The 27670-nt window shown below is 42.4% G+C and overlaps 1 protein-coding gene across 1 annotated transcript in view; it reads right to left on the bottom strand.

Moving 5' to 3' along the window:
• Positions 1-27670, bottom strand: part of IMPG2 (interphotoreceptor matrix proteoglycan 2) — a 904006-nt gene that overhangs the window by 701511 nt on the left and 174825 nt on the right. Inside the window, exon 3 of the mRNA XM_086934482.1 lies at positions 22304-22470. Within this exon, the coding sequence (XP_086790608.1) occupies positions 22304-22470 (167 nt within the window). The remainder of the gene's footprint in view (positions 1-22303; positions 22471-27670) is intronic.

Genomic DNA, 27670 nt, shown 5'->3' with positions numbered 1-27670 from the left:
GTCAGCTCTGTCCCACAAGCACTGCGGCGGCTCCTAGCTCTGCCAGTACTTGAGGTGCGGAGGCTTAACCTTCCCCTACTAAAGATCAGTTTTTTTATGCACCAGCTAAACCTGGTCCTGGCAAAGCCTGGGGCCACATGGGTGTCCACAGGCCCATTCCAAGCAGGACACATTATTTGGGCCAGCAAACTCACACCACTGTAACAAGCCAGGACCTCAGAGACGAGATACCGGCTTTTTAGAGATTCATGATTTCAACCTGCACCAACATCTGACTCTTGCCTTGAAAAAGCCCACGGCCTAAAGGCCACTAGGGCGAAACACGTGTCGGCTATTCTTTATCCACAGATGTAACATGAAATAAAAACTATGCACGTAAAACTTTCAAAGAACGTTTACATTTCATTTTCAGACTTCTATTGACAAATCGTGAGGGCACAATCCTCCATTTTTCCTCTATACTTACTCTTACAATGGCTCTTGGGTGAAGCCTTTCGCGGGGAATGTGTCACAACACAATTGGGCCCTGACAGTTATAGCACTGTGGCCCAGAAATTTCCACCCAAACAGTTACACCTAACCAGATGGTGCAGGCCATCGGAAGCAGGGCCAGCTCTAGGGCTGTGCGACCGGTGCCACCACACCGGGTGCTGGCTTCGTCGTGTTTGCAAGTTTATTATGTTTTTAAAACGCCTGCTGCCACGTTCTGGCAATTACCAGACCTCACAAAAATGTCAAGTTAACTCCTTTGATTAATTTTCTTCCTGGAGAGAGATCGGAATTTTGTATAATTGATGTTTTGATTCATGTGAAGGTAGTGCAGAGGGTCAATATGCCTGCTGCAAAGAAAGTGTACCATGTAGAATACAGAGTGCATTTAACGCAAATAGATCAGCAGGTTACATCCTTCGTTACCTGCAATTTATAACTTAAAGTCCTAATATCGAACAGTGAGGTATTAACGTTCATCCTAGAACTGCATACACACTGCAAAGTATACATTAGAGCATAGATTAATGTTGAAAAGGGTTAATTTGGGTAGAAATTGATTCTTATTTTTAAAGAAAACTCCCAAATATGCTGTGTCTTTTTTTTCCGACTGAGTTTGTGCTTCTCTACAATAAGCACTCCCAACCTATGGGGCCTACCAGTCTGGATGACATGTGACTCCTACACTTTTAATCCTTATGTAACATTTCCTATGAGCTGATTTACACATGTATGTTTGATAGTCTCTTTGTAATGTGTGTGTGATGCAAAGTGCTCTGACATCCTTCACTGGTATGAGTGGCGCTATGCTATTAATTCAATGCATCTGAGAGAAAGTGGTTATGGAGACTTGCTCACTGTTAAAGGGGGACTAGTGTGAGCATCGGTGGTCGAGGTGGTCACTGGGGGAGCGCCAACTAACATTGTCGCACTGGGCGTCACCAGCGCTAAAGCCGGCCCTGTTCGGAAGCTTCAACATGCCGGCAGGCCCTTATTAACGCTCTTTATCCTGACAACACCACTTTGAAAATTTTGCTAGTCAAGATTGCGGCCCTAGCAGTTAAGGAACTAAGCAGGGTTGTCACAGTCCGTGGTGTGGCACCAGCCATAAGTTCAAGCACCTTACATGACGGTACGTGAATTTCACAGCATACTCAGGAAAACTTGTTCAGTTAAATGTTCTAAGTTTCATGTTTATGTGCTGTCTCTGCCTCCTGCACCAATGTTATTCATATAATTAATTTTTACAGCGGCTCTTGTTTATGGGATTTTCGTTTTAATTCATCGTGGGATTAGCACTGTGTAGCTCACTTTGAGTTTTTATTTATTTATAGGAGGTACACTGAGCCAAAATATGTGTTGGCTTTAAAAGGGAATAATTGGCTCCCGCACCTAACTCCTGTTGACAAAAGTCTGCTGCTATTTCATATATTGCACTTTGCACTTTGTTTTTATCATCTATTGAAGTCGTTTACCTGCACTTGCGTTACTGATAAATTAAAAAAGTATTGAAGTTTTTTAATATGAAATTTTAATGTCGTCTATTTTGCTATACCTTTGCACCAAGTCAATTTTATTAATAAACTGCATGATTACTTAAAATCTTTACAGTGTAAAAATGAAAGAAAAATTAAAAAAAAGATTAAAAAGCTTTATGAACGTCCCGACTCCCCCACTCTCAAGTCCCATCCAAACATAAAAGTGAGAGTCACTTAAGTTAAAATACTAACATATTAGTCCTGATTGGCTGTCCAAAACTGTTTTTTTTAAAAGGAGTGATGCATAGGTTGTACAAGTGTTTCCCAGCTGATAAAGGGGGGCACATGAAAGTTCGGTAGAGTCAATTCATGTACCAAGGGCTGTTGACGAAAGATGGATTCTTCGTGGATCTCTAAACCAGCCCAGGTTGCTATAGATTGTAATGGTTTTAAGTAAAACAGACAAATAAACATATAATATTAGCGAACGCAATACTGTTGCTTGTATTTACTTCAACTAACACCTAAACTAGAGCGTTTTTCTGTTCGTCTTACTCCTACTTACTCGGTCTTAAAACGCACATATTCCTGATTTCTCCTAATCTTACCCCAATTTGTACTCCTTCTTACAACAATTCTTACTACTTTTGTTCTTCTTTTGCTCCTACTCACCTACTTACTCCTAATTACTCATACTTCCTCTCTTACTCCTCTCTACTGCTGTTCTTAGTTCAACTTAAATCCGTTCCCCCATCCACGTGGGTTTCTCACCCCCTTCATCTCCTCTGCACTCATCTATAATTCCAAAATCATGCATCAATTTTCCCTGTCCTAAAAACATTCCCAACCATCTCCTCATACAATCAAGCATCGTATGCACCCACAACCATGCAGTCATCCGTTCATCCTTGTATAAAACCACACAGGTATCCATCCATACATGCAAACAGCACCCACAGATCTGTCTGCCCCTCTGTGTGTCGCCTGGCTGAAGGCATGGCAGTGTGTGCACAAGCGTAATAGAGGATTGTAAGTATGCAGGTAGGTGCCGTACACAGGGCCGGACTGGGAACACAACCAGCCCTCGCAATTCTGCCAGCCCGTGGAGTGGGGAGGAGGTGCGAGATGCAGCACTGCTTCCCCTTTAGCACTGCTGCCGCTTTTGTTACAGGGGACCGATATTGCAGCACTGCTGCTAAACCACCCCCCAGTAACTAAACCGGCACCCAGCACTTAAAAAACGGCCACATCCTTCCGGCCCACCAGGAAAACGCCTGGTGCCCACTACGGCCAGTCCGGCCCTGGCTGTATGCTGCTTTCCTTTAATGCATGGTTGTTACACCCAGGGACGTTTTAAGGCATGGGCATAGTGGGCTCTGGCCCAGGGTCCAAGCATTTCAGGGGCCGCCTGATAGAGTCAGCTCTGGTCTGCAGAGAGGCTTGCCCTGATGACATTGATTAATTCTTAAATAGATTGCTTTAAATACAATTTTTTCTTTTAATGTATTTTTAAGGTGAATGTGCATGGGCGACTATTACAGACATTTTGCAGAGAAATGTTATGTTTATAGTTCATGCAACATCCATAAAAAAAGTTTTTTAGATCAAAACAAGACCTCACATATGAGAAATGGGAGGGTGTCAGAGAGATTATTTGCAGTAATATTAGTGAGCTGCTGCTGTGATACAATATTGAAAACACACATCTCTAACCCTAAATATTAGATGTAAACACATTTAAAATGATGTGTGTGTGTGAGCCTGTGCATTGTAAGTGACCGGGCCAAAAAAAGGCATGAAAGGGCTAAAATTGGATCATAAATTAAAAACTGTTCTAAACGGGGGCCCCAAAATACGTTTGGTCCAGGGCCCCCAAAATCCTTAAGATGTCCCTGGTTACACCAAATAACACATGCGCTCAAAGCAAGGAAGACCTGATGGCTTTGTCAATGCTTGTTGTGACCTGGAGGCCACAGGCCTTTGAGTTCATCCTAAACAATAATTCTGTCCATTGATCAGCGGGAAGAATCGAATGCAGGATTACCCTTGGACCCCAGAATCGAGACAATGTGCCAACAAACCTTACAGATTCAAAGCCACCAACCTCCTCGCGGCCCAGTGAGGGACAAGTACTGATGCAGCCCCGTGGCCCACCCAAGGCCCTCTCAAGATAGCCCCGTGGCCCATCCAAGGCACCCCAAGATAGCCCCGGGCCCACCCAAGGCACCCCAAAATAGCCCCGTGGCCCATCCAAGGCACCCCAAGATAGCCCCGGGCCCACCCAAGGCACCCCAAAATAGCCCCGTGGCCCATCCAAGGCACCCCAAGATAGCCCCGTGGCCCACCCAAGGCCCTCTCAAGATAGCCTCGTGGCCCACCCAAGGCCCATTCACAAGCAAAAACGTGTTTGTTCATTTTCTTGATGAAACAATCATGCGCGCCTACAGGCTCGCTATTAATAATTGAGTAACTTTCACGTCTAAGGCCAAACGCCTTGGGCTATTTCAGGTGTTCGAGGGCAGGGGTGAGGTCACTAGGGATCGTTGCGTTTACTGTGCATGGGTAAACGAAAGGGTACTAGAGACACCCCCACCATAGCGATACCGCAAGCTCTGGTCACACAGTAATTAAGAGATGAAAACAGATTAATGTCAGAAACAGCGTGAAGGATATAGGCATAGTGAAAATGTCCATATAAGCAGGGCAAAGATTTTAGTAGTGTTTTGTTTTGTTTCCTTTCTGCTATGATGCTATTCTTTACTTATGGCTGAGATCACAGTAATTATGCGGCCGGGGTGAAACCAAATTATGCGGCAGTGTTGACTAAATTATGTGGTAAGAAAAGGCAAATTACACAGTGTAATGGGGCACATTTTGTAAATTATTTCTTCATTATTTTAATATTTTTACAGGTTAACACTTTTTTGGCAAAGGTTACGCCTCGTTAGTAACAGTTTAACACTACAACGCAGCAACAGACAACTGATAGTTGCCCAGTTAGCTTTTGAAGAGGGTCTCCACTGCTATGTAATACGTCACTGTGCTTTTAGTAACTTTGGATCCATTTGAAGTAGAAACGTTCTTTTCTCTTACTCGACCTCTATTCCCCCCCCTCCTCACCATATCCCACGCTCCATGTAAATATATATATTTTTTTACTCAATAAAATTTTTTATAGAAAAGTAAAAAATAAAAAAATAAAAATCTGCAAATTATGCAGCAGGTGATGGATTATGTGACAAATGTGACAAAATCCATAATTATGCTAACTACGCTTTCGCCTCTGAATCACATATTTCCAGTGGCCATGCTTATGGTACTATATTAGGCAAAACAAACTCTGGCAATAGCAAAGTTGTGACTCTTCTTAAGTGAAAAGACTTGTCAAGATTCACTAATACAACATATATACAGAATGGGAAGGAGCAGAGCAAATGCCTATTACAACAAAGAAAAGCACTGGCAATATGTGCTGCAGCAGTTCTGCCTACTCTCACCAATTCTCCCGAGGTACTCACAGAAGGCAGAGCTCTCTGATGTAAATAAAAGGAACTTAAAAAACATAAACCCCACTTTGGGGCACCAGTGACTTTGCATTTTTTCTCTCCCAAGAAATTCTCTAATTTTTTTACATGAATATCCGGAAATAGATTATAGTGAGAGAGCGCAATTTGAATAAAACATATATGCGAGCCATATTTACAAGCACATCGTATAACGTAGGAATGAAATGTATATCGTAACGTGAAGTTGACACTTATAGCATAAAGTTAACCGATGTAATCAAAGTAATATAGTAAATGTAACTGTATTCACTTTAGAACATGTATTAGTTTTAGAAGGCCCGTATACGTAGTGGGCTAATGTCGAAATGTGTAGAAATGCTTACGAAATGTAGAACGTGCAAAGTAGAATTCATGTACGTGTGTAACTTTAAATGGAGGAACGGCGTGAAATATAACATGGAGAAATGTGCAGAGAACATACACGGCGATGTAACAAATGAGAATATAAAGTTATACTCTATGTAATTTATATTCTATGTACAATATATTCACTTATACGTAAAGGATTTGCTAAATGCGATTGTACATAAATGTGTGTTAAAGGTTATACTGTGTAGAAGGCTTCTTGTAAAAATGTTAGAAGGGTTTAGGTCATTTGTGATTTTAACCTGGCTGACCAAGGGTTCACAGGAGGGTAGTCCGCTGTATGTAATTTAGTGGGCTCACAGGAGTCGTGAATAGCCTTGCTGTGAACGTGAGAGCCAAGGAGTCTAGTTCTTGTTAGATTTAAGGTGACAATTCCGGACAAAGTTTATTGCCTAAACGTGAGAGGAGACGCTTGGAATTTGAGTCTTGTTTTGAAATGACCATTCACAGGACCAAGAAAGGTTATATACATAGTCATAAAGATTAAAGTTCTGCTGAGATTATAGACTTTTGATCCGAAGTGTCAAATGAAGTCACCAACGAGAAGACGAAGATGGCGTCTAAAGAAGAAAGGTCAACTTAACGGACGACGCGAAGGAGACGAAGCAAGGAAAAAGCTAGAAGATGACCTCACGGGGAAAGTCCGTGGTGGGCGTCGAAGGGGCGTTCCACCCACACTGTGATTGTGTATTTTAGGGACAGCACCCCGGGGATAAGATAGCGAATTGCTCAGAGCGAGAAGAGAGAGAAGGGCGAAGAGTAGATGACTTGAGCAGATGTCCAGAGAGAGAGATCAGAGCGCAAGAGAGCAGTAGGCCAAGGACCCTTAGAGAGCGGATGGGTAGGCACAAGGGTACTGCTTCTTAAACTTAAGTTACCTTTAGAGGCTAAGAGAGTTTGAACTTCTTTGGGAGTCAAACTGCTGACACCTTTTTAGGTTAGGAACTTGCGAAGTAGGGATGTCACGTAGTATAGAGTAGGGACAGATTTAACTTGATTACTTTTTCTCTTTCTGTAGATGACGCAAAGGAACCACTTCATATCGATGCTTTTAATTTGCTGATTCTTGAACTGACTTTAATTGTATTCGTTTATAGACTGAGGTTCTTTTAGAGAATATATTTTCCTTCTAGTTCCTGTATAATTGTTGAATTTGATCCTGAGAGGATTGTATTTGCAACTTTTCTTAATTTTATATTAAATCTTTTAAACTTTATCAGTTGTAAGTGGTTCTTTAGAGTGGCGTCAGTTAATGGGGTTTATCTAAACTATGCGGGGTTTGTCTTTTACTCAATGACAGATAAAAACCGATCCAAAATTGACGAATGAGATAAGTTATTAAATTGATCATAAATTTATATTAAAATCTCATTCCCCGCAGTTGGTAGCAGAGAAAGATGGTTTTCTTCTTGAGGAAGACAACCTAGGTCAGGTCTAGATTACCCCAAGGTCCCTAGTCATCGACGACCAGAAGAAGAATCCCTGCCGAAGACGGTGCTAACGGTGTGTCGAGAGAAAAGCAGCAGAATCGGTCGAGAGTGAGTATAAGGGTCATGCGTTGTAAGATTGCGGTATTTTATGTTGTACTTGTGTTGTAATGTCAAGCGGAGTTGAATGCCTGTAGTGTGATTGAGGGAAGGTTGTGAGCGCGCGCAACCGGATGAAATCTTAAGCTCCAGGGAAGGACTTAAGTGGTTCGGGTGTATCGAACACCCAGAGTAATTTGTCTACCATTGAAAGGGGGTCATGAGGTACCATTGATCGCCCGACAGACCGATGATAGGGGGAGCGTAAGAGTGAGTGTATGAGTAACGGACGCTGGTCGTACGTTTACTGTGTGTAAGTAACCTATCAGTTGAGGCGATTGTCTGACCGTAAGAGGGAAGACGTTTTCGCCAGTTGAGGTGACAATTACAGTTAGACTGTGGCCGTACAGTCAGGGAAAGGTGATCGCTTGGACGGAAGTAATCATTTTTCGGTGTATGAATGAAAACGCATGCGAGATCGTGAGACGAGTTGAGAAAGAAGGAGAACTGCTGCAGAGGGAACGAGTGACGTCAGCGTAGAGCCGCGCTGAGATTGGTCGGTCAGCGTAGAGTCGCGCTGGGATAGGACGATTAGCGAGAGCCACGTAGGGATTGGTTGGTGGTTGTCATCGGGACGTAAACAAGGAAGAGAAAGAGGAAAATAGTAGAGTATCGAAAATGAAGTGTTTTAAGAGTTTAAGAGCAATCTTTAGGAGGAATAGAAGAAACTTATATTCCGGAGAAGAAGCTCCACCAGAAGGCACACCAGCTTATCATATGGCAGTAAATGTAGGCTTACACTCGATACTATGGATCTCCGAGTGGAATAAGCTAACTGAAGGGAATAAGGAACTGACGTTTCCGAGATTCGGAACGTTTAAGCTAGACGTGTTGAACGAACTGAAAGCGGTAATGCTTGCAACAAGACCTCTACCGAGGCCAACACAGTTTGAAGCCCTTAGTGCATGGTTTAGAGCAGCACACGAAAAGAGCGTAAAGAGGCGCCAAGAAAGAGTGAGACGATCAGTAAAGGCAGTGCAGGATGCTAAATGGGATGAGGAAGCTAAGAAGTGGAGGGTACAAAAGATAGAAGCAGACAAACTGTACCCGATGCTAGAAGTTACGGGAGAAAAGAAACCTCTAGAGGAAGATGAGGAAAGCGAGACGGAGGAGGATCTGATAGAGAGGCTATTAACAGATAGACCACCTCCGTACAACAGCGAAACCACAAGTCCCATACTACAGCAAGGGGACGGAGCTAGATGGGGGGAATATAAATCGATCCCAGTAACAGAGTGGGATACCAAGAAAGGTGAGGAAATACCTCAATCTAGTTCCGAACAGAGAGTAGTGGGAAGATTCGTGGTCCAGAAGGTGCCAGAAACGCAACATGCAAGGTCGTACCAAATGCCAGGCCCTATTGTGTCAATCTACAACCCAGAAGGGGTCCAGCAGGAGGAACAGGCACGATGGGACAGGGAAAGGGCAGAGATGGAGAATAGGAATACCATGATAAATCCTCAGAGGCAGATACTAGCACCGATGAGTCGGAGTACCCCATTAGACGCCGCAACAGGTCCCTGGGTAGAACAGGGGGGTCAAAGAGGGCCAATGGACTTAAGGGGACCAAAACCGAAATCCCATAAGGAATTAAGGGAATACCTGAAAGAATGGGATACTGCCGAAGAGATTCGGAATAAAAGTTTAGAAACAGGAGCAGAGTGGAGAGACCAGGATAACAGGATCCTCTCTCATTGTGGAGCTGGCGAAAGCAGCCCGGAGTGGGAGAGAGGGAGCCAGGAAAGCAGAGGAAATAATTGTCCTACTATCAGCGGCAATAGGCAAATGTGCGACGACAGGAGTGCAGGGTGTGGCGAAGTGCCTCGCGTCACCTTTAGTGAAGGGGAACGAAGGACGCAGGAGTACCGAAATACTTTCAGATGCACTCACCATACCCCGGGTGAAACAGTGCAACATTGGAATCACGGGAACATGGAGAGTCGCGAAGGGTCTCGCCATGCATCCGGTGATCGCGAGCGAAGTCATGAGAATATAGGGAGTCGCGAAACGTCTCGCCATGCATCCGGTGATCACGAACGAGATCGCGGGAACATGGAGGACCGTAAAGGACCCTTCATTTTATTGAGCGACACCAGACAGCAAGCGAGTTACAGTGGTTTTGAACAGAACAGTGGATCCTATCTCGTATCTGGAGAAACCGAGCCGAAAAGACGGAATCTAGGGATGGGGGATGGAGCATTGTTCCACCACACCCCACGGGAAGATGGAAAGGCTTGGGATCTAGAGAGGTGGGAACAAAGAGATGGAAGAAAAACTCCTCATAACTCACCTGTGTTTAGGCGTAGGGCGCATAGTGGAGGTGAGAGGGGTGTGAGCGAACAACCTAGGACTGACATACTGAGAGCTGAAATAAAAGCAAGACGGATTGATGTAATGAGTTTAAAATCAGACTTGGACGAAATAATTGACGGCACAGTGGCAATAGAGAGGTTAGAGCTGTACGCACCAGATGAAATATTGTTCTTATCCAAGGATGTTACTCGGAAAGCAAGGGCAGCTCATGAAAAACTATCCGAATTAGCAGAAAAGTATATGATAGACATGTCACGAACTAAAGCTTTACAGCCCAATCATAGGCTAAATTGCACAGATCAAGATCTAGATGAACGTAGAACGATTGGACTAAGAGTACACATAAGGGAACTAGTCATGTGTATTAGAATATGGAGAGATCTGGATAGATGGGAGGAAAAATGGTCTAAGAGGGGATCTGTCAGAAGAAGTACAATTGTGAAGTCCCAGGATACAGATCTAATGCGAATGGAAGCTTTCCCTTTGCGAGAAATCGCGAACGGAAACTACGTTCATGTACCCTGGAGTAGGGGGGATTTAGCGGCATTCACTAATTCTTTCCCGAAACTTAGAGAGAACCCTGTAGAGTGGTACAAGCAGGTAGAGAGGTTCGTGAAGATCTCTAAGGTGCTGTGGATCGATTTGAACACATTGTTCGATATCGTAGTACCCGGAGATTTGTGGACGGCATGCAAACTTAGTATTGAATGGCCCACTTGTGAGCCTCCGAGAGATACCCAGACAAATGGTCCATCAGATAGAGTCATGGAAAAGTATGATAGGGTAATAACAGGGCTAAAAGAGAAAGTGCCAGTGCAAGACAGAGACTGGGTTAAGATAGATCGAACAACTCAGGAGCCTAAAGAATCGTTTCACGAGTTCTATGAGAGGCTACTGAAAGCATTTAAACAATACAGTGGGTTAGACGTAATGGATCCTAAGGACATAGGACAGTTTGTGTCGAAGTTCGTTCTAGGATTAAGACCAGACATAAGCCTAATGATACAACAGCATTTGATCTGTTGGCAGAACAAACCTTTAGATGAGATTTTGAGGTATGCAAGGTACTGTAGCGATGAAATAGATTCAAAGGCAAAGAAGCTCAAGGAAAAGCTAATGCTGGTACAAATGCAAGCAGCTGGAAAGGGTGGACAGCGGCAACAGGGATCAGGAACGCAAGCAAAGAAACAGAATAATCAGAGCAGAGATGAGGAGGAAAGACCGAGACCGAGAATGGATATTGCGACACTGAAAAAGACAACGAGGTGCCATCAGTGTAATGAGGTGGGACATTGGAGACGCGAGTGTCCTTACAATGTTGAGACAGGGGAATTAGAACAAGAGGAGGAAGAGGTACAGAACAACGTGGTTAAGGGAGCAACAGTCCCGAAGGGAAAGTTTATCAAAGGGGGGACTCAGACTCCTCGAGCCCCGTTTCCTCAACCGCCTCGCATTACAAATGGAGGGAAAACCTATAGACAAATGCCATTGTTCGTCGGAGGAGAAGAATGCTACTACGTTGATCCTCTTACAGGGCAACGAGTGAATAGGGAAGAAGACTGTACTCTAGGTGCAGCCCTGGAAGTAGATCAGAGAGGACCATACGTAGAGGCTGAAGTAGCTGGATGTCCTACGACCTTTTTGGTGGATACGGGGGCCACTCGATCCACGTTGAGATCAGCGGTAGTCCCAGGTTTGCCAATATCGGGAGAGACGATTCAGGTGGTAGGAGTCGCAAACAAAAGGATGACGAATCCTCTGACAGAACCAGTATCAGTGAAGATAGGGAATTACAGTGATGAACATCAGTTTGTGATCTGTGATTCTAGCCCTGTGTGTCTGTTAGGAAGAGATCTGTTGTGTAAATTGAATTGCACAATACATTGCACACCTGAAGGAGTAGAAGTGCAGACCAATGATGAGGATGCCGATTTTAAGGTTGTAAACTCGCAGGAATGCGTGGAACTATATCCTACCCTAACAGTGGAGGAGCTTCCACAGGATTTGAGGGAGAAAGTGTCAGCTGAGGTGTGGGATTTTACTGGAGAGGAAATAGGATTGATAAAAGGGGTAGAACCAGTAAAGATCCTGGTAAGACTCAATGCCGAATATCCAAGAACACCACAATACAAGTTGACACCAGAGACGATTGCAGGAATAAAGCCTGTGATCGAATCCATGATTAAACAGGGAATACTGAAGGAGATCGTGGGTAGTCCATGTAACTCCCCGATTATGGGTTTGCAGAAGCCTAGTGGAAAATACAGAATAGTGCAGGATCTTCGAAAGATTAATAATATTGTTGTCTCATGTTGTCCAGTGGTACCGAATCCATCAGTGATATTATTTCAGATACCGTTCCAAGCTGAATGGTTCACGGTAATAGATTTGTGCCAGGCTTTCTTTTCAATTCCTTTAGATGAAGAGAGCCAGTATCTTTTCGCTTTTAAGCTGGAAGATCGCGTTTTAACATGGTGTCGTATCCCTCAGGGGTATACAGAAAGCCCATCGATCTTTAACCAGCTACTGAAGAAGAATCTTGAAAGTCTAGTACTGCCCAAGAACTCAGTTCTAGTCCAGTACATAGACGACCTCCTAGTTGCGTCAGAAACTGAGGAAGCTTGCAGAGTAGACACCATAACCTTGCTAAATCACTTGGCCGAGAATGGACACAAGGTGTCTCCAAGTAAATTGCAGTATTGTCTGACTGAAGTGCAATACTTGGGCCACAGAATTGAAAAGGGAAAACGGAAGGTGTCTCCAGACAGAATAGAGGCGATCATGAAAATGAACGCGCCTACAACACAAAGGGAAGTCAGGATGTTTCTAGGCATGGTCGGTTATTGCCGACAGTGGATAGCTAACTTCTCACTGAAGGCAAAACCGTTATTACAACTGACGCACAAAGGAGTAAGTGATCCGGTACCATGGGACAAAGATTGTTTGATGGCGTTTTTGCAGCTGAGGGAGGACTTATGTCGCGCCCCGGCTTTAGGAATGCCTGATTACACAAAACCATTTTTGCTTTACTGCTGCGAAAGAGAGGGATGCGCGTTAGCAGTTTTGGCCCAGATACATGGAGATGCGCGTAGACCAGTTGCGTATTTTTCGGCTACATTAGATCCAGTAGCCGCAGCGTTGCCCGGATGTCTCAAGTCCGTAGCTGCAACGGGTGTCAGCATTGAACGTTCTGAAAGCGTGGTAATGGGACATCAGTTAGTGGTGTACGTACCGCATTCTGTAGAATTGTTAATGACCAGGACTAAGACTCAGCATCTGACAAATAGCAGGCTCACACGCTACGAGCAAGTCATACTGGCTGCCGAGAATGTGACCCTAAAAAGATGCTCCGTCTTGAATCCTGCAACTTTGATGCCACTTCCAAATGATATTGATGATGAAATTTGTACAGATCATGACTGCCTTGATGTGACTGAACTATGCACCAAACCGAGACCTGATATTGTAGATGAGCCATTGACTGACCCCGATGAAATATTCTTTGTTGATGGTTCATGTGTAAGAGACAGTATCGGTCAGCTGAGAGCAGCTTATGCAGTTTGCACAATTACCAGAGTTATAGAAGCCGCTTGCCTGGAAGGAGTACACTCCGCTCAGGTAGCTGAAATTGTTGCTTTGACGCGTGCTTGTCTAGCAGGCGACAAACTTCGAGTCACCAAATACACCGATAGCCAGTATGGTTTCGGGGTAGTTCATGATTACGGGCAGTTATGGTCTCAAAGAGGTTACATGACCTCCTCGGGTTCTCCCATTAGGAATGGAGAATTCGTGAGACTATTGTTAGAGGCATTGCAAGGTCCGTCAGCCATAGCAGTTGTCAAATGTGCTGCGCATACGAAAAATGTAGATTTTGTGTCCCAAGGTAACCGCTATGCGGATGAAGTAGCGCGTTACTGCGCAGAACAGGGATATTCTCACACTGATGTAAAAGTGGGGGGAATCCAAGAAAGAACGGAATTGACTATGTTGTTAGATACTGTAGATACGTGGGATGAGTTAAGGAGTGTTCAGGAAAATGCACCAGATGATGAGAAAAAGAGTTGGGAAACAGCAGGTTGTACTAGAAGTGAGATGAACTTTTGGATCTCTGCAGATGGGAGAGCAGTTTTACCAAATGAGCTTGTTAGTCCAATGGCAAGGAAATTGCATGGATCAGCACACATAGGTAGAGATGCTATGGTGAGAGTATTCAGACAAACGTGGTTCAATCCAAAGTTTAGAGTAGCGGCAGAAGCAGTGTGTCAGCGATGTGCGATCTGTCAGCAGCTAAACGTAGGAAAGAGAACACCAGTCACACTGAGTCACATTGGGAGGTCTGGGGGGCCTTTCAATAGAATGCAGCTGGACTTCATTGAAATGCCCAAGTGCAATAGACTCAGATACGTTTTAGTGATTGTCTGCATATTTTCTAGATGGGTTGAAGCTTACCCTACACGTAGGTGTGATACACTTACAGTAGCAAAGTTGTTACTTAGAGAGTTGATACCGAGGTTTGGGGTGCCATCCTCTTTGGAATCGGACAGAGGAACTCATTTTAACAGCGAAATAGTGAAGATGCTATGTTCAGCTTTGGGTATCGATCAGAAACTACATTGCAGCTATCGACCAGAAGCTTCAGGGATTGTAGAGCAAATCAACAGTACAATCAAGTCCAGACTTGCCAAAGTTTGTTCATCAACATCCCTGAGTTGGCCAGACGCACTTCCAGTGGTTCTTATGAGCATACGTAGCACACCAGATAGAAAAACAGGTCTCTCTCCTCATGAAGTGCTAATGGGGAGAGCCATGAGATTGCCATCGGTTCCGACTGCAGCCCTAGTGAACATCACAGACGATTTGATCTTGGACTACTGTAAGGGACTATCTGATGCCGTTAATTCTGTGTCCCTCCAGGTCCAGGCTGCGGAGGTTCCATCAGCACAAGATTTGTGCCATGACCTGAGTCCGGGGGACTGGGTTTTGGTGAAAAAACACGTCAGGAAGAACTGCTTAGACGTGCGCTGGAGAGGACCGTTTCAAGTCATACTTGTGACGAATACTGCGGTAAAGTGTGGAGGCCTGCCAAATTGGATACATGCCTCACACACCCGAAGAGTGCCAACACCTCTAGAAGAAACAGCTCCTCTCTCGGATGAGAATCTAGCGGAAAGCGGAGAAGCCATAGAGGGGGAAAGCCAAGCTGTAGAGGTGATCGAAGAGGCTGAGACTGAGACGGAACAGGTCGACGAAGGTCAGGACACCAGTGGGACCGAAGTCGCCTCAGGAGAAGAGAGTAATTGGGAGATCGAATCAGATACTGAACAAGCAGAGAGCGACCAAGAGACAAGTCCAAGAACAAGGAGCAGGAGGACAAGGAGTGATGAAGCTAGTTGGCCGGAGAGAAAGAGAAGGCCAAGCTTGAAAGCAGATCAAGAAAGAGCTCTTGTCCCGATCGCTGAAGAATCGGATCAGGAAGAGGAAACTACAGACTCAGGAACTGAAAGTCCAAGAAGATCGAGAAGGGTACGTGTGCCCTGCCGAAGGTACGCCACCCCAGAGTGGACTTATCTAGCAGATGTCTTGGGGACAGAAATCTGGGAGAGTGAAGAAAGTGAAAGTAATCGATCACGATCCATTTGTGGCAGTGGAGATATGGATGTTGACGCCTGGACTCGAGACTGAGGGGTTACTGACTTTCACACTTCCCATACCCCCATACTTGAGTCAAATCCAAGATCTAGTGCTAAATAGATTACAGTTTCCGACTTTTGGTCATCAAATTCCAGAGGAAGAAGAAAAAGTCATTCGTTTTGAATTATTGGAAATTGTTGTGAAAGCTGCAGGTACGAGAATAATTGTAGATGCATAAAGACTTTTGTATATAAGCTATAAAGAAGAAGATAACCTAGCGCCGAGTGGAAAGAAGAATAAAATTAGGGATTACATTTAGAGGACGGAGAAGGGTTAGGGTTGTCTGTTGCTAAAGAGAAAAAGACATTGGTTGCGAAAAAGAGACTTTTTTTTTGATAAAGAGCACTTTAAAAGAAAAACTTTTTCGCAAAAGAAGGAGCTACGCTGTTTGATAACATGGAGAACGGCAACCCAAACCGAAAAGCTAAATGTATAGTAGGTACACTAATAACGGTAGTAATTTTTCTCATAATTACAGTAGTGACAATATCATACATAATAGGACATGAAAGCGATAAAGAAACAGCAGATGTAAAGCCTGTAACGACCTTGAGACCTGCTCTTGTGGGGAAGGAAGAGGAGAGCAATGTGATACGTGAAAAGGCGTTACTGGCAGAAGAAGCTCGTAGATTACACGTAGACGAGTCACAGGGAAACTTTAGGTCAAACGCATATGCTAAACTATTGTATGAGTATATCGATGCCATGGAGGCCAAGGGTTGCTATGTTTGTATGCAATTGCCGGCTTCTGTAGACGAAGGCATTAGATATCATCATCTCCCACTGACTTATGGGATAACATGTAGTTTACTGCTTAGTATATTTTATGGTAGGGAAGGATTTGAGTACTACTTTTCAAATTATGATTCGGTATTGCCTGAAGTTCCGAATTATAAACAAATGAATAAGTGGGACTATTACAAAAAGGAGGATAGACTAGCTAAATTTTTTCTTCCTTGGGATACATTAGATACATCATACGCACGCAGAAATAATCTAACTTGCAAAGTGTCAGAGGTTGAGAAAAAGTTCATAGGACAAGTAGACGACAGATACAGAAGGCAGAAGATTTTAAAAATGTCAGGACAGTGGAAAACAGATTGGACCGAAGAAGAGAAGGCACATAAAAAGAAGGGTAGCAATGGTCCAATAGCTTTGGATAGGACGCAGAAAGGAAAGTTATGTTTAACTCGAAGCAAGACGTATTATGAGAATGTATTTGTAGGTGAAGTAAACTGCGAACATGCTTTTAGATTAGAGTACTATACGAAAGATTTCATGAAAGGGATGCAAGCTATTCCGAATGTGTATTTTGTATGTGGAAGAAATGTCTATGTAAAACTACCTGATAATTGGTATGGTTCGTGTTACTTGGCAATTGTCTTCCCCAAAATATATCATGCAAAGGATTTAGCGATCATAGAAGGAAAGGCTTCGACAAGAACGAAAAGAGAAGTAGGAGATGCAGAAGTAGTAGGAGACGTATTTGGAGCGATGTTTCCTATGTTAGGTTTAATACTTAACGATGTTAAGATCAGGAGACTAGCTACAGTTGTAGATAGATTATCTGCAAGTACTGCAAGGTCATTAATGCTAGTAGAAGGCGAGATGCAGTCGATTAGAGCAATGGTTCTTCAGAACCGACTTGCTTTAGATGTACTGCTAGCAAAAGAGGGCGGAGTTTGCAAGGCTTTGAAGGTTCAGGAATGTTGTACTTATATTCCTGATAATTCAAAACCACTTGAGAAAGTCATAAGCAACATTACACAGATTCATCAAGAGATCGAAGATTTATCAAAAGTAAATGTTTGGGAAAAAGTAGGTCATGGAGTAGGAAAGGTTGGGAGTTGGTTTGCCAACCTTGGTAAAAGCATAGTATGGTATATATTAAAACCTGTGTTAATAGTATTAATTTGCATAATCACAATATTAGGGTTAGTAAAATTGTATAAATGGTATAGGTCGAACCGGTTACAAAGATCCATGAGAGAGCAAGAAAGGAGACTAGCTGCGTTACAAGATCAACAGTACAAAAGCCTAAGAGCTCTCGAAACGATGAAAAGAGGGAATATTGTAACTAGTTCTGTGTAAGGGTGCTATTCAAATTGCATTTAGTGATGACTCCTGAAAGTCATCAAAGGGGGGAACTGAGAGAGCGCAATTTGAATAAAACATATATGCGAGCCATATTTACAAGCACATCGTATAACGTAGGAATGAAATGTATATCGTAACGTGCAGTTGACACTTATAGCATAAAGTTAACCGATGTAATCAAAGTAATATAGGAAATGTAACTGTATTCACTTTAGAACATGTATTAGTTTTAGAAGGCCCGTATACGTAGTGGGCTAATGTCGAAATGTGTAGAAATGCTTACGAAATGTAGAACGTGCAAAGTAGAATTCATGTACGTGTGTAACTTTAAATGGAGGAACGGCGTGAAATATAACATGGAGAAATGTGCAGAGAACATACACGGCGATGTAGCAAATGAGAATATAAAGTTATACTCTATGTAATTTATATTCTATGTACAATATATTCACTTATACGTAAAGGATTTGCTAAATGCGATTGTATATAAATGTGTGTTAAAGGTTATACTGTGTAGAAGGCTTCTTGTAAAAATGTTAGAAGGGTTTAGGTCATTTGTGATTTTAACCTGGCTGACCAAGGGTTCACAGGAGGGTAGTCCGCTGTATGTAATTTAGTGGGCTCACAGGAGTCGTGAATAGCCTTGCTGTGAACGTGAGAGCCAAGGAGTCTAGTTCTTGTTAGATTTAAGGTGACAATGCCGGACAAAGTTTATTGCCTAAACGTGAGAGGAGACGCTTGGAATTTGAGTCTTGTTTTGAAATGACCATTCACAGGACCAAGAAAGGTTATATACATAGTCATAAAGATTAAAGTTCTGCTGAGATTATAGACTTTTGATCCGAAGTGTCAAATGAAGTCACCAACGAGAAGACGAAGATGGCGTCTAAAGAAGAAAGGTCAACTTAACGGACGACGCGAAGGAGACGAAGCAAGGAAAAAGCTAGAAGATGACCTCACGGGGAAAGTCCGTGGTGGGCGTCGAAGGGGCGTTCCACCCACACTGTGATTGTGTATTTTAGGGACAGCACCCCGGGGATAAGATAGCGAATTGCTCAGAGCGAGAAGAGAGAGAAGGGCGAAGAGTAGATGACTTGAGCAGATGTCCAGAGAGAGAGATCAGAGCGCAAGAGAGCAGTAGGCCAAGGACCCTTAGAGAGCGGATGGGTAGGCACAAGGGTACTGCTTCTTAAACTTAAGTTACCTTTAGAGGCTAAGAGAGTTTGAACTTCTTTGGGAGTCAAACTGCTGACACCTTTTTAGGTTAGGAACTTGCGAAGTAGGGATGTCACGTAGTATAGAGTAGGGACAGATTTAACTTGATTACTTTTTCTCTTTCTGTAGATGACGCAAAGGAACCACTTCATATCGATGCTTTTAATTTGCTGATTCTTGAACTGACTTTAATTGTATTCGTTTATAGACTGAGGTTCTTTTAGAGAATATATTTTCCTTCTAGTTCCTGTATAATTGTTGAATTTGATCCTGAGAGGATTGTATTTGCAACTTTTCTTAATTTTATATTAAATCTTTTAAACTTTATCAGTTGTAAGTGGTTCTTTAGAGTGGCGTCAGTTAATGGGGTTTATCTAACCTATGCGGGGTTTGTCTTTTACTCAATGACAGATAAAAACCGATCCAAAATTGACGAATGAGATAAGTTATTAAATTGATCATAAATTTATATTAAAATCTCATTCCCCGCAATAGTCAGGGTCACTGCATTTATGCGATTCTGCTGCTGCATCGTTTTACGCGTAATCATGAATTTGCCACATGATGCATCATTTGCAGCATAATTTTAATTTAAAAAAGCCATCACAAAAGTATCCAATGTTACTAAAAACACAGTGATGTATTGCTGCACAGTGGATGACTTTTCACAAAGGTTTACGTGTCACTAATGAGGTGAAGCCTTTTTTCCACACTGTTAACATGTGTAAACAAGCATTGGCAAAGTAAATTGGTCTCGCCCCTGGAAGGGCTTTTGACTTTGGCAATCCGGTGATGGGTGGCTAAATGGGCGAGGAGGGGTGGGTGGATTCACAAAAAAGAACTATAAAGCGGCCACAGTGGCCGGTCCTTAGTGCTTTTTAGGTTCAGATTGCAAAGATGGGGCAGGTGGGAGGGGGAGAGGAAGGAAGAAGAAAGAAAGTACAAGAGAGGGATATGGGAAATAAAACAGTGGGAAGGTGGGTAAAAGCAAGAGAGAACAGAAAAGAGGAGAAGGAGAGAAAGCACGAGAGATCGAAAGACATTAGGGGAGAAATGGAGAAGAATTGGAGGTGTATCAAAGAAAGTGAAATTATAGGGTAAATTAAGTATTAAAATGTGGCATAGTAACAAATCAAATAAAAAAACATTCTGACAGCAGAGTCATTCAAGATAAAGATACAAGGAGTGGTGGGGGAAAGGGGAGAATAAATAGGGACGCGATATGGGGTTGAAGGGGAAAAGAAACAAGGGAGGGGATAAGTTAAATACGTTTTGTTTTTTAATCTAGAGAAAGGCAGCAAAGAAGAACAACAATGATGTCAATGAATGATAACCTATGGTCGGGTTCCAAGCCCATTATTCGACACAAGATTGTGTTGCGTAATTCCAGAGGCTGCTGCTCTTCAGGCCCTAAACTTATAAGAGAGAGAAGGGTGAGGTGGAGAGAAGCAAAGGTGAAGCTGAGAGATGGGAAGGTAATAGGGGTAATGAGGATTAGGTGGATACAAGAGGAAGGATAGTGAGAACAAAAGGTGGATGTGATGGGAAGAAAAGGAGGGCAAGTCGGAAAGACAGGGAAGAGTAAGTAAGAGTGAGTGGAGGGCGAGGAACAGAGATGGGTGAGGTGGAGAGAGATGGGTGAGGTGGAGAGAGATGGGTGAGGTGGAGACAGAAGAGTGAGGTGGAAATAGAAGGATGAAGTGAAGTGAGAATACGTTGCTGCACAGTGACAAGTTTACGTGATCAAGAGAGAGAGAAAGTAGGATGAGGTGAAAAGAGAGGAGGGTGAGGTAAAAGAAATATCAAATAGAGTGGAGAAAAGTGAAGGGACATACAATCACAAGTAGCTAAGACGGAGAGAAAGTAGGATGATGAAAAGAGAGAAGAGAGTGGGGTGGGAGGAAGTAGAGGGTGAAGTGAGCGGGACAGCAAGGTGAAGCAGAGAGAAAGGAGCGTGAAGTCGGAAGAGAGGAGGGTGACATGGAGAGAAAGGATGTTGAAGTGGAGAGTGCAGAAGAGATCAAACCTATAGATTTAACCCTCTAGAAATGCACAGGAAAACTAGTAGTCAGAACCAGGCGATAGTATGGTATGCAGTTCACCTAACATGCATAGGCCCAGGCAGCTATCAGACACCTGGGAGTCTCTGGACAGCATAATCAAGAACAAAGGAACCTCCCCTAGAAAAAATATATAGTCAGGTAATTACTCTAATTTCTTTCAAAACATCATCATTGTCCCACACAGAGAATATTTATTTGAAAAACATGTCTATTTATTATTTTTTCTGAAATGTTCATTCATAGATCCAAAGACAATAAAGACATCAATATATATACATTCTATTTACATTTCGAAACATATGTGAAAACGCCCTCTCATAACTTCAATACATCCAACACTATCGCACCCATCCAGACCATCATCAATCATACCACTAGACAATATATACATAAAACACACAAATGATCACAAATAATTAACATTCATATATATATATACAAAAAACCAAACAAACAAGAAAAGAGGAAAAACGCGCAGATGCACGTTTCAGAACAGGACCGATATCCACCAATCCTTCGTCTGGGCGCAAATAAATATTTACAATTTCTTCAGTATGTTCTCTAGACATCGGAAGTATACCAGTAAATTCAGATTTGAAAAATTATTTTATCTTTTAAACAGCGTGACGAAGTGGAATCAGGGCTGTATCGTCACATCTTTACATTGAGTTTTTAAGTAATATCTGTGGGGACAATGAGACAGCCCCACTTATCTTCATGGCCCACCCATTCTTCTTCATTGCCCACCCAAATCCCAAATCCTGGAGCCGGGCCTGAACACAACACTGACTCCATTCACATCTTGCTGCACTTCCACTTTTCAGACGTCCTTACCAACACTAAACGCCATTTAACTACTGATGCAGAGGGTGTGCGTGATTTGCAAAGATTAGCTTTGAATGCACTGCAGACATCTCGGCAGGAGACAATGGATAAGCCTTTAATGCTCCCTCGGCCAGGGGAACAAGTTGGCAAGCCTCAGTGGTGACAGACGTCTGGGAGTCTCACTTCCTTATCAGAAGGGCGTGTAAGTGATTTGTAAAAGGGCTAAGCAGGTTCAGGTAAAATACTACAAGCCTCCAGACAGGCTGCCCTAAAATGACCTCAGGACTGGAAAATTCATTTGTATGAGTATGGTGAGAATTTCTATCTTAAGATTGAAGGAATTGGTTTGTGTGAATCCCAGGCGTGTGCCAAAAATACTCAAAATAGGTCATCGCATTAGGAGTGCACATTTTGTGTGCTGTGAAGTGCCTAATGACCAAACAAAAACAAGAATTCAAAGTATTATTTCACCCGAAATGTTTTTAACAGTGGTGACCGTAAAGTAGATGTTCAAGTAGAAATACAAATCAACTGGGATGTACAAATTGATCAAAATGTAGGAGCACACAGAATTGTATTTATTAAAAAGTTAAATCACACTGGTCCGAACGTACCTTCTCAATTAGGCTGAGATGCTCTTCTGTGTGGCTGAAATTGGCCCCAATTTCAAATACAGTCAGACTGCCTTCCTGGCACAGCTCCATCCAGTTCTGATACTCATTTCGGTCAGGGAGTCGGTCCCAGAATATTTTGAAGACTTCCCACATTGTTTCCTGGCACACTAGGAAAACACAAAAAGGAAGGAAATTAAAATAAGGCGTATTACCTTGTTTTAAAAAGCGTAGTAAATCACTAAACTTGCAATAATATATGACGCGTCTTGTATAGATGGTGTCACTCATAGCTGGAGTAAATTGATATCTGCCTCTCTGATGACAGGCATGGTTTCCATACTCTCTGGAGTTCACACACCATATTTACACAAGAGAAATGGGAGTCGAATGAAAGAATCATTTAAAGACTCCAAGACTAACTTGAGGGGTTCAACCATATCTGGTCTTTCCTTTTGATTAACACCATACCACAGGATACCTGCTGACCCCTGCACAAGGTAGTTTTTGTTCTCAGCTATTAATAATACGCCGTTTATTAAGACCAAGATAGCAAGACCACTCCGTTGTAGTACATATGCAGCTAGATACCAGTAATATTAAATTAAACTTTTATGCATTACCTAATTGATAATTTCTTCTGCATTGATGTTATGGCTGCTTGACTGGAATACATGTACTATATAAATGCTTTCTCTTGTCCTATAATTCCTCCATCTCATTTTGGTCTTTCTCCCCAAGCACCTTGTCGCTACCCACCCCATTCACCAACCCGGGAAAAGGATCATGATAGACAGTTATATGAAGCCTCCCCTTCTGATTACTCACGGTAGGTAATGTTGATGGCAGGTTATGAGATAGAGTACAATACTGCATCGAAGGTGTGAATTTGATTTGCATTTATTCAATATGCCTACCAATAGTGTTAACACAATGTGCAGGTACTCTTGTAACTTTGCATTTGTGCGTTCTCTGCTGGTGCACAATGCTTCCTGATTATTGTACGTCCCTTTCGATCTGTTGGGACTTTTGTCTTGTATAGAAAATATGAGACCCTGGCTGGCGACTTTTAACGAGCCATCCAGCAAATGGTGTAACAATACATCTCAAAACCACAGCACATCTCAAAACCACAGCAGTTTTGATGACGTCAAAACTACAGCAGACGTCATCAAAGAACTTTCTAGAATGCTTATTTTTGGTGAGTGTTAGCGAGGTGGGTCTGGGTAAAGAGAGCTGTGTTTATTTTCAACACTGGAAGGACCCTTCAAGATCAACTTGTTCAATTTGACTGATTCTAATGCTCAAACTACTACGTGGAATTTTTAGAACTCTTAAAAAACCAGGATAAGTCAGTAGGGGACATATGTATGAAAAGACAAATTGTGAGTCCTTAATAGCGATTTTTTGTGAATCGCTATTAAGGACTCGCAAATTATGTAGGTAGGAATCGCAATAATAACTGCGATTCCTACGCATTCCTTAATTGCGACTCGCAAACTGTGAGTCGCAATTAAGGAATCCTTTCCCATTCATTCCTATAGGCCAATAGGTCCATATGAATGGGAATTGCGTGCGCAAATTGTGGGTACCCAACAGGTACTCGCAAATTGCGCACACAATTTCTATGGTGCAAAGGTTCCAAAAGGACATCCTGTTGTACCCCTGAAATGTGCATATGTGCACATGTGGCGCACATACATATGTGTGCCACATAGCACTTTGAAAAAAGTAAAAAAGTGCTTATTACAGAGAATTTGCTAATTACCACCAAATGTAAGTTAGTGGTAATCTGCAATTTCTTTTGCCAAATTCACACAACTTAGGTGCTTTCTACATCGCATTTAAGGACTCGCAATTTGCGATTCCTTAAATGCAATTGCAAAATAGGGAATCACAAACATGGCGATTCCCTATTTTGCAATGGCTTTTTGAGATGGTACATCACAAAAGGCCTTTTCCCATTCGCAAATGGGCCAATTCTGAGAATCGGCCCCTTTGTGAACGGGAATTGGGCTTCATACATATACCCCTAGATCCCTAACAGAGACACAGTTGCTCATTGCACTATTACTTTGTCTCTTATTGTTAAACGAAGTAGGTCTGATTTGCTTTTTCTCCCCTTTGTTGCAAGTAGAAGGCTATGTTGTCCAAAACCACATGATCTCAACTTTTGCTCTCTGTTTAAAAAATCACAGCATATTTTATGATACGTCTGGCTGGATCTGTTAATCATTCAGACTACAACATGTGTAAGTGATTCCGTTTATTTAGGTTCTCTATTCAGAATTCCATTTTATCCTGGGAACCCAGAAACCAATACTATTTACAGTCTTTGTGTCATTCAGTTTAAGGAATGTCAGTGAATTATTTTTTGTTGGTTGAAAGCTTTATTCGATATGCAAAGATATCTTACAAGCATAACATACATTTATAAAAACAACATTACAAAAAAGTGCAAGTATGTCATACATTTTAAGAAGATAAAATTGTAGGGAACCCCCTAAGATAAATTAGCTAAAAAGGAATTAAACCGATATAGACAATCTCTTGCAACGGATCAATCAGCAACATTTTAAAAATTTGGAGACACCACAGACTATGAGAGGGGAGGTATCAGTCAGTAAAATTCGGAGAGCCACCGAATGTATGCGTGTTCCCAAGCGTTTGAAAAGGGGTTTCAACCAGTATCTCCTTGGATAAATATAATCTGGACACTCAAAAAGTACATGAGCCACCGTTTCTGGCCAGGCTGGGCAACATGCGCAGAAGGGGGATAAATGAGCATGGGACTTCCACTTTGATACAGTTGTTCCTAGCGGGAGAGTGCCAACTCTGAACTTGAAGTAAAGGGCCCTATCCACTGGCATAGTGATAAAATCCATGTAAGGTTCATATAATGCCACATCCTTTATTCTGAGGAACGCTGTAGTCGAATTGCAGTGATTAGGGTTCCCGCTTTGCTGACAAAAGACCCAGTCCCAATAAAGTTTTTTGAGGACTGCCTTTGGGGGAGTAAATTTTGTAGACCAACAGTGTCCCAGGCCCAGTTCCCCCAGAAGATTTTTTGTGTCCCTCAGCCACTTGATCTTGTTCCAGCCCCCCATGTCAATTACTTCTGATAGGCCCTCGGCATAAGATTTTAGTTCCGGGACCCTCCATATGCGGGACCATAAGAGCAATGGGCGAAGACGGGCCTGGACTTTGATGCTTCTCCAGCCCAAATCCAAGAGCACCGGAACTGTGGGGGTGCTCGAGGGGAGGGCTAAGAGGTCCTTTAGGAGCTTATTTTCGGCCTTGGATAGGGAATCCACATTACAATTGCCCCATAGCTCCGCGCCATACAAGGCAGAAGTGACCCCCCTTGCCTTGTAGATCTCAACTGCGGGCGCCACTGAGGATCTGGAAGATGTATGATATTCCTTTAGTAAGGCACCCCCTACCCTTTTGTGGCAAAGAACCATCTTGTCAATGTGAGAAGACCAGTTCATCTTGTCGTTCAGGCGCAAACCCAAATAATCAAATTCAGATACTTTCTCCAGAGGGACCGAGTTCAAGGTGGGAGGACGACCCAGTTTCCTTGGTGGGCGTAGTATCAAATATTTCGTTTTTTCTACATTTATCACCAACCCTCTAGCTACACAAAAGTCCTGGAAACGGGTGAACAGCTTCTGGAGCCCCTTGTCTCCTATTGTTAAACAAAGTAGGTCTGATTTGCTTTTTCTCCCCTTTGTTGCAAGTAGAAGGCTATGTTGTCCAAAACCACATGATCTCAACTTTTTCTCTCTGTTTAAAAAATCACAGCATATTTTATGAAACGTCTGGCTGGATCTGTTAATCATTCAGACTACAACATCTGCAAGTGATTCCGTTTATTTAGGTTCTCTATTCAGAATTCCATTTTATCCTGGGAACCCAGAAACCAATACTATTTACAGTCTTTGTGTCATTCAGTTTAAGGAATGTCAGTGAATTATGCTTGGATCATTTAATTCATCCATGAACACATGCATCATTGTTTCTTTCCCAGCATTCAAGGTACCAGGTAGATCAAGTACATTGGAGTGAAAATGTTTTCTGGTGGACTCTATCCTTGATTTAGTACTCATACTAGTATAGAATAATTGTTGAAAAGCCTATCACTAGCGTTGGCCTTGGGCTTCTATCCCATGATGTTTTCATAACATTGGAGATCACCTATCTGGGTTCAGAGTATATCTAATTTTGGTCACAAACTATTACTTCACCATTCACTTCCTAAACATAAAGATTAGTTGTTTTCCATCATTGCCACCACAGCATCTCCAAACAATAGACATTATCACTGCTTACCCAATGCAGACCCAAGAATCCTATGACAGTCAAAACAGCAGTGATTTACAAATACGTTCTCTAGTAGAGCTAGTTCTGAAAAATTGTATTGAGAAAGGTAATATGCGAGAGAAAGAGGTCAAGAGGTTGAAAGATCATACAGCCATCTCCATCAGAGTCAGCACTGGTACACTGTCCCTTACTTTGGTGCCAGTATTTCCTTATGTATATGCCAAATATCTAATCTTTCTTCCTTCAGGCAATGTTCTGCTAAAATCACATGACTCTCATTTTGCCAAAGGTTAAATAATAGTGTACTAGTATCTTTCTATTTCTTTGCAGTCCCGATTTTGAAAACGCCTTCTACCAAACTCACAAAGTGTTGATTCATTTTGGTACACATTAAGAGATACTGAGTGATGCCCCCCTTTCTTTTCCAGGATGATCCCTATATTTTGTCTAATTTGTACAACAGAAGAACATACCACAAATGTGTGTATCTCAGGTATTACATCGCAGACATTAGTAAATGTGTTGTTTCGAGATCTTTAACACTTGCATCTTTGTATAACCTTGGTTACTTTAAGCTCCAATATTAGTTGCATTTTGATAGGGTGTTTAGCCTGTTCAGCACTATAAACTATTATTCATTTGAATTCTGCTGTTAGATCTTCAACACAATATTATGTATGCTATCCAGACATCTAGAATCTGCAGATCTTTAGAGGGTATACTCTGATCATAGAGAACATAATCACCTTCTAAATTCAGATGCAGATACCAGTCTATATAGGGAAAATATGAAAATGTGTCCTTAGTGGTAATAGATAACATGATGCACATATGAAAAATTAGTAATTACAACTCAGTTGTTCAATCAACTTGAAATTATTTTTCAGGATAAATCTTCCGAGCTTTAGGAATGCAAGGGCTATTATTAGTATGTTTTGTTTTGAAAATGTGAATAAAGAAGCACATTACCTCAGAAGGAACCATAACTAAGATTTTAGATTGATGGTTATCCTACAGATTGCACCATCAGTGTCTAAATCTTTAGGC

Source organism: Lissotriton vulgaris, chromosome 8, assembly GCF_964263255.1.
Source record: "Lissotriton vulgaris chromosome 8, aLisVul1.2, whole genome shotgun sequence".
Taxonomy (NCBI): domain Eukaryota; kingdom Metazoa; phylum Chordata; class Amphibia; order Caudata; family Salamandridae; genus Lissotriton; species Lissotriton vulgaris.
The sequence above is the reverse complement of the archived record's forward strand: the minus strand, read 5'-3'. Positions and strand labels throughout refer to the sequence as shown.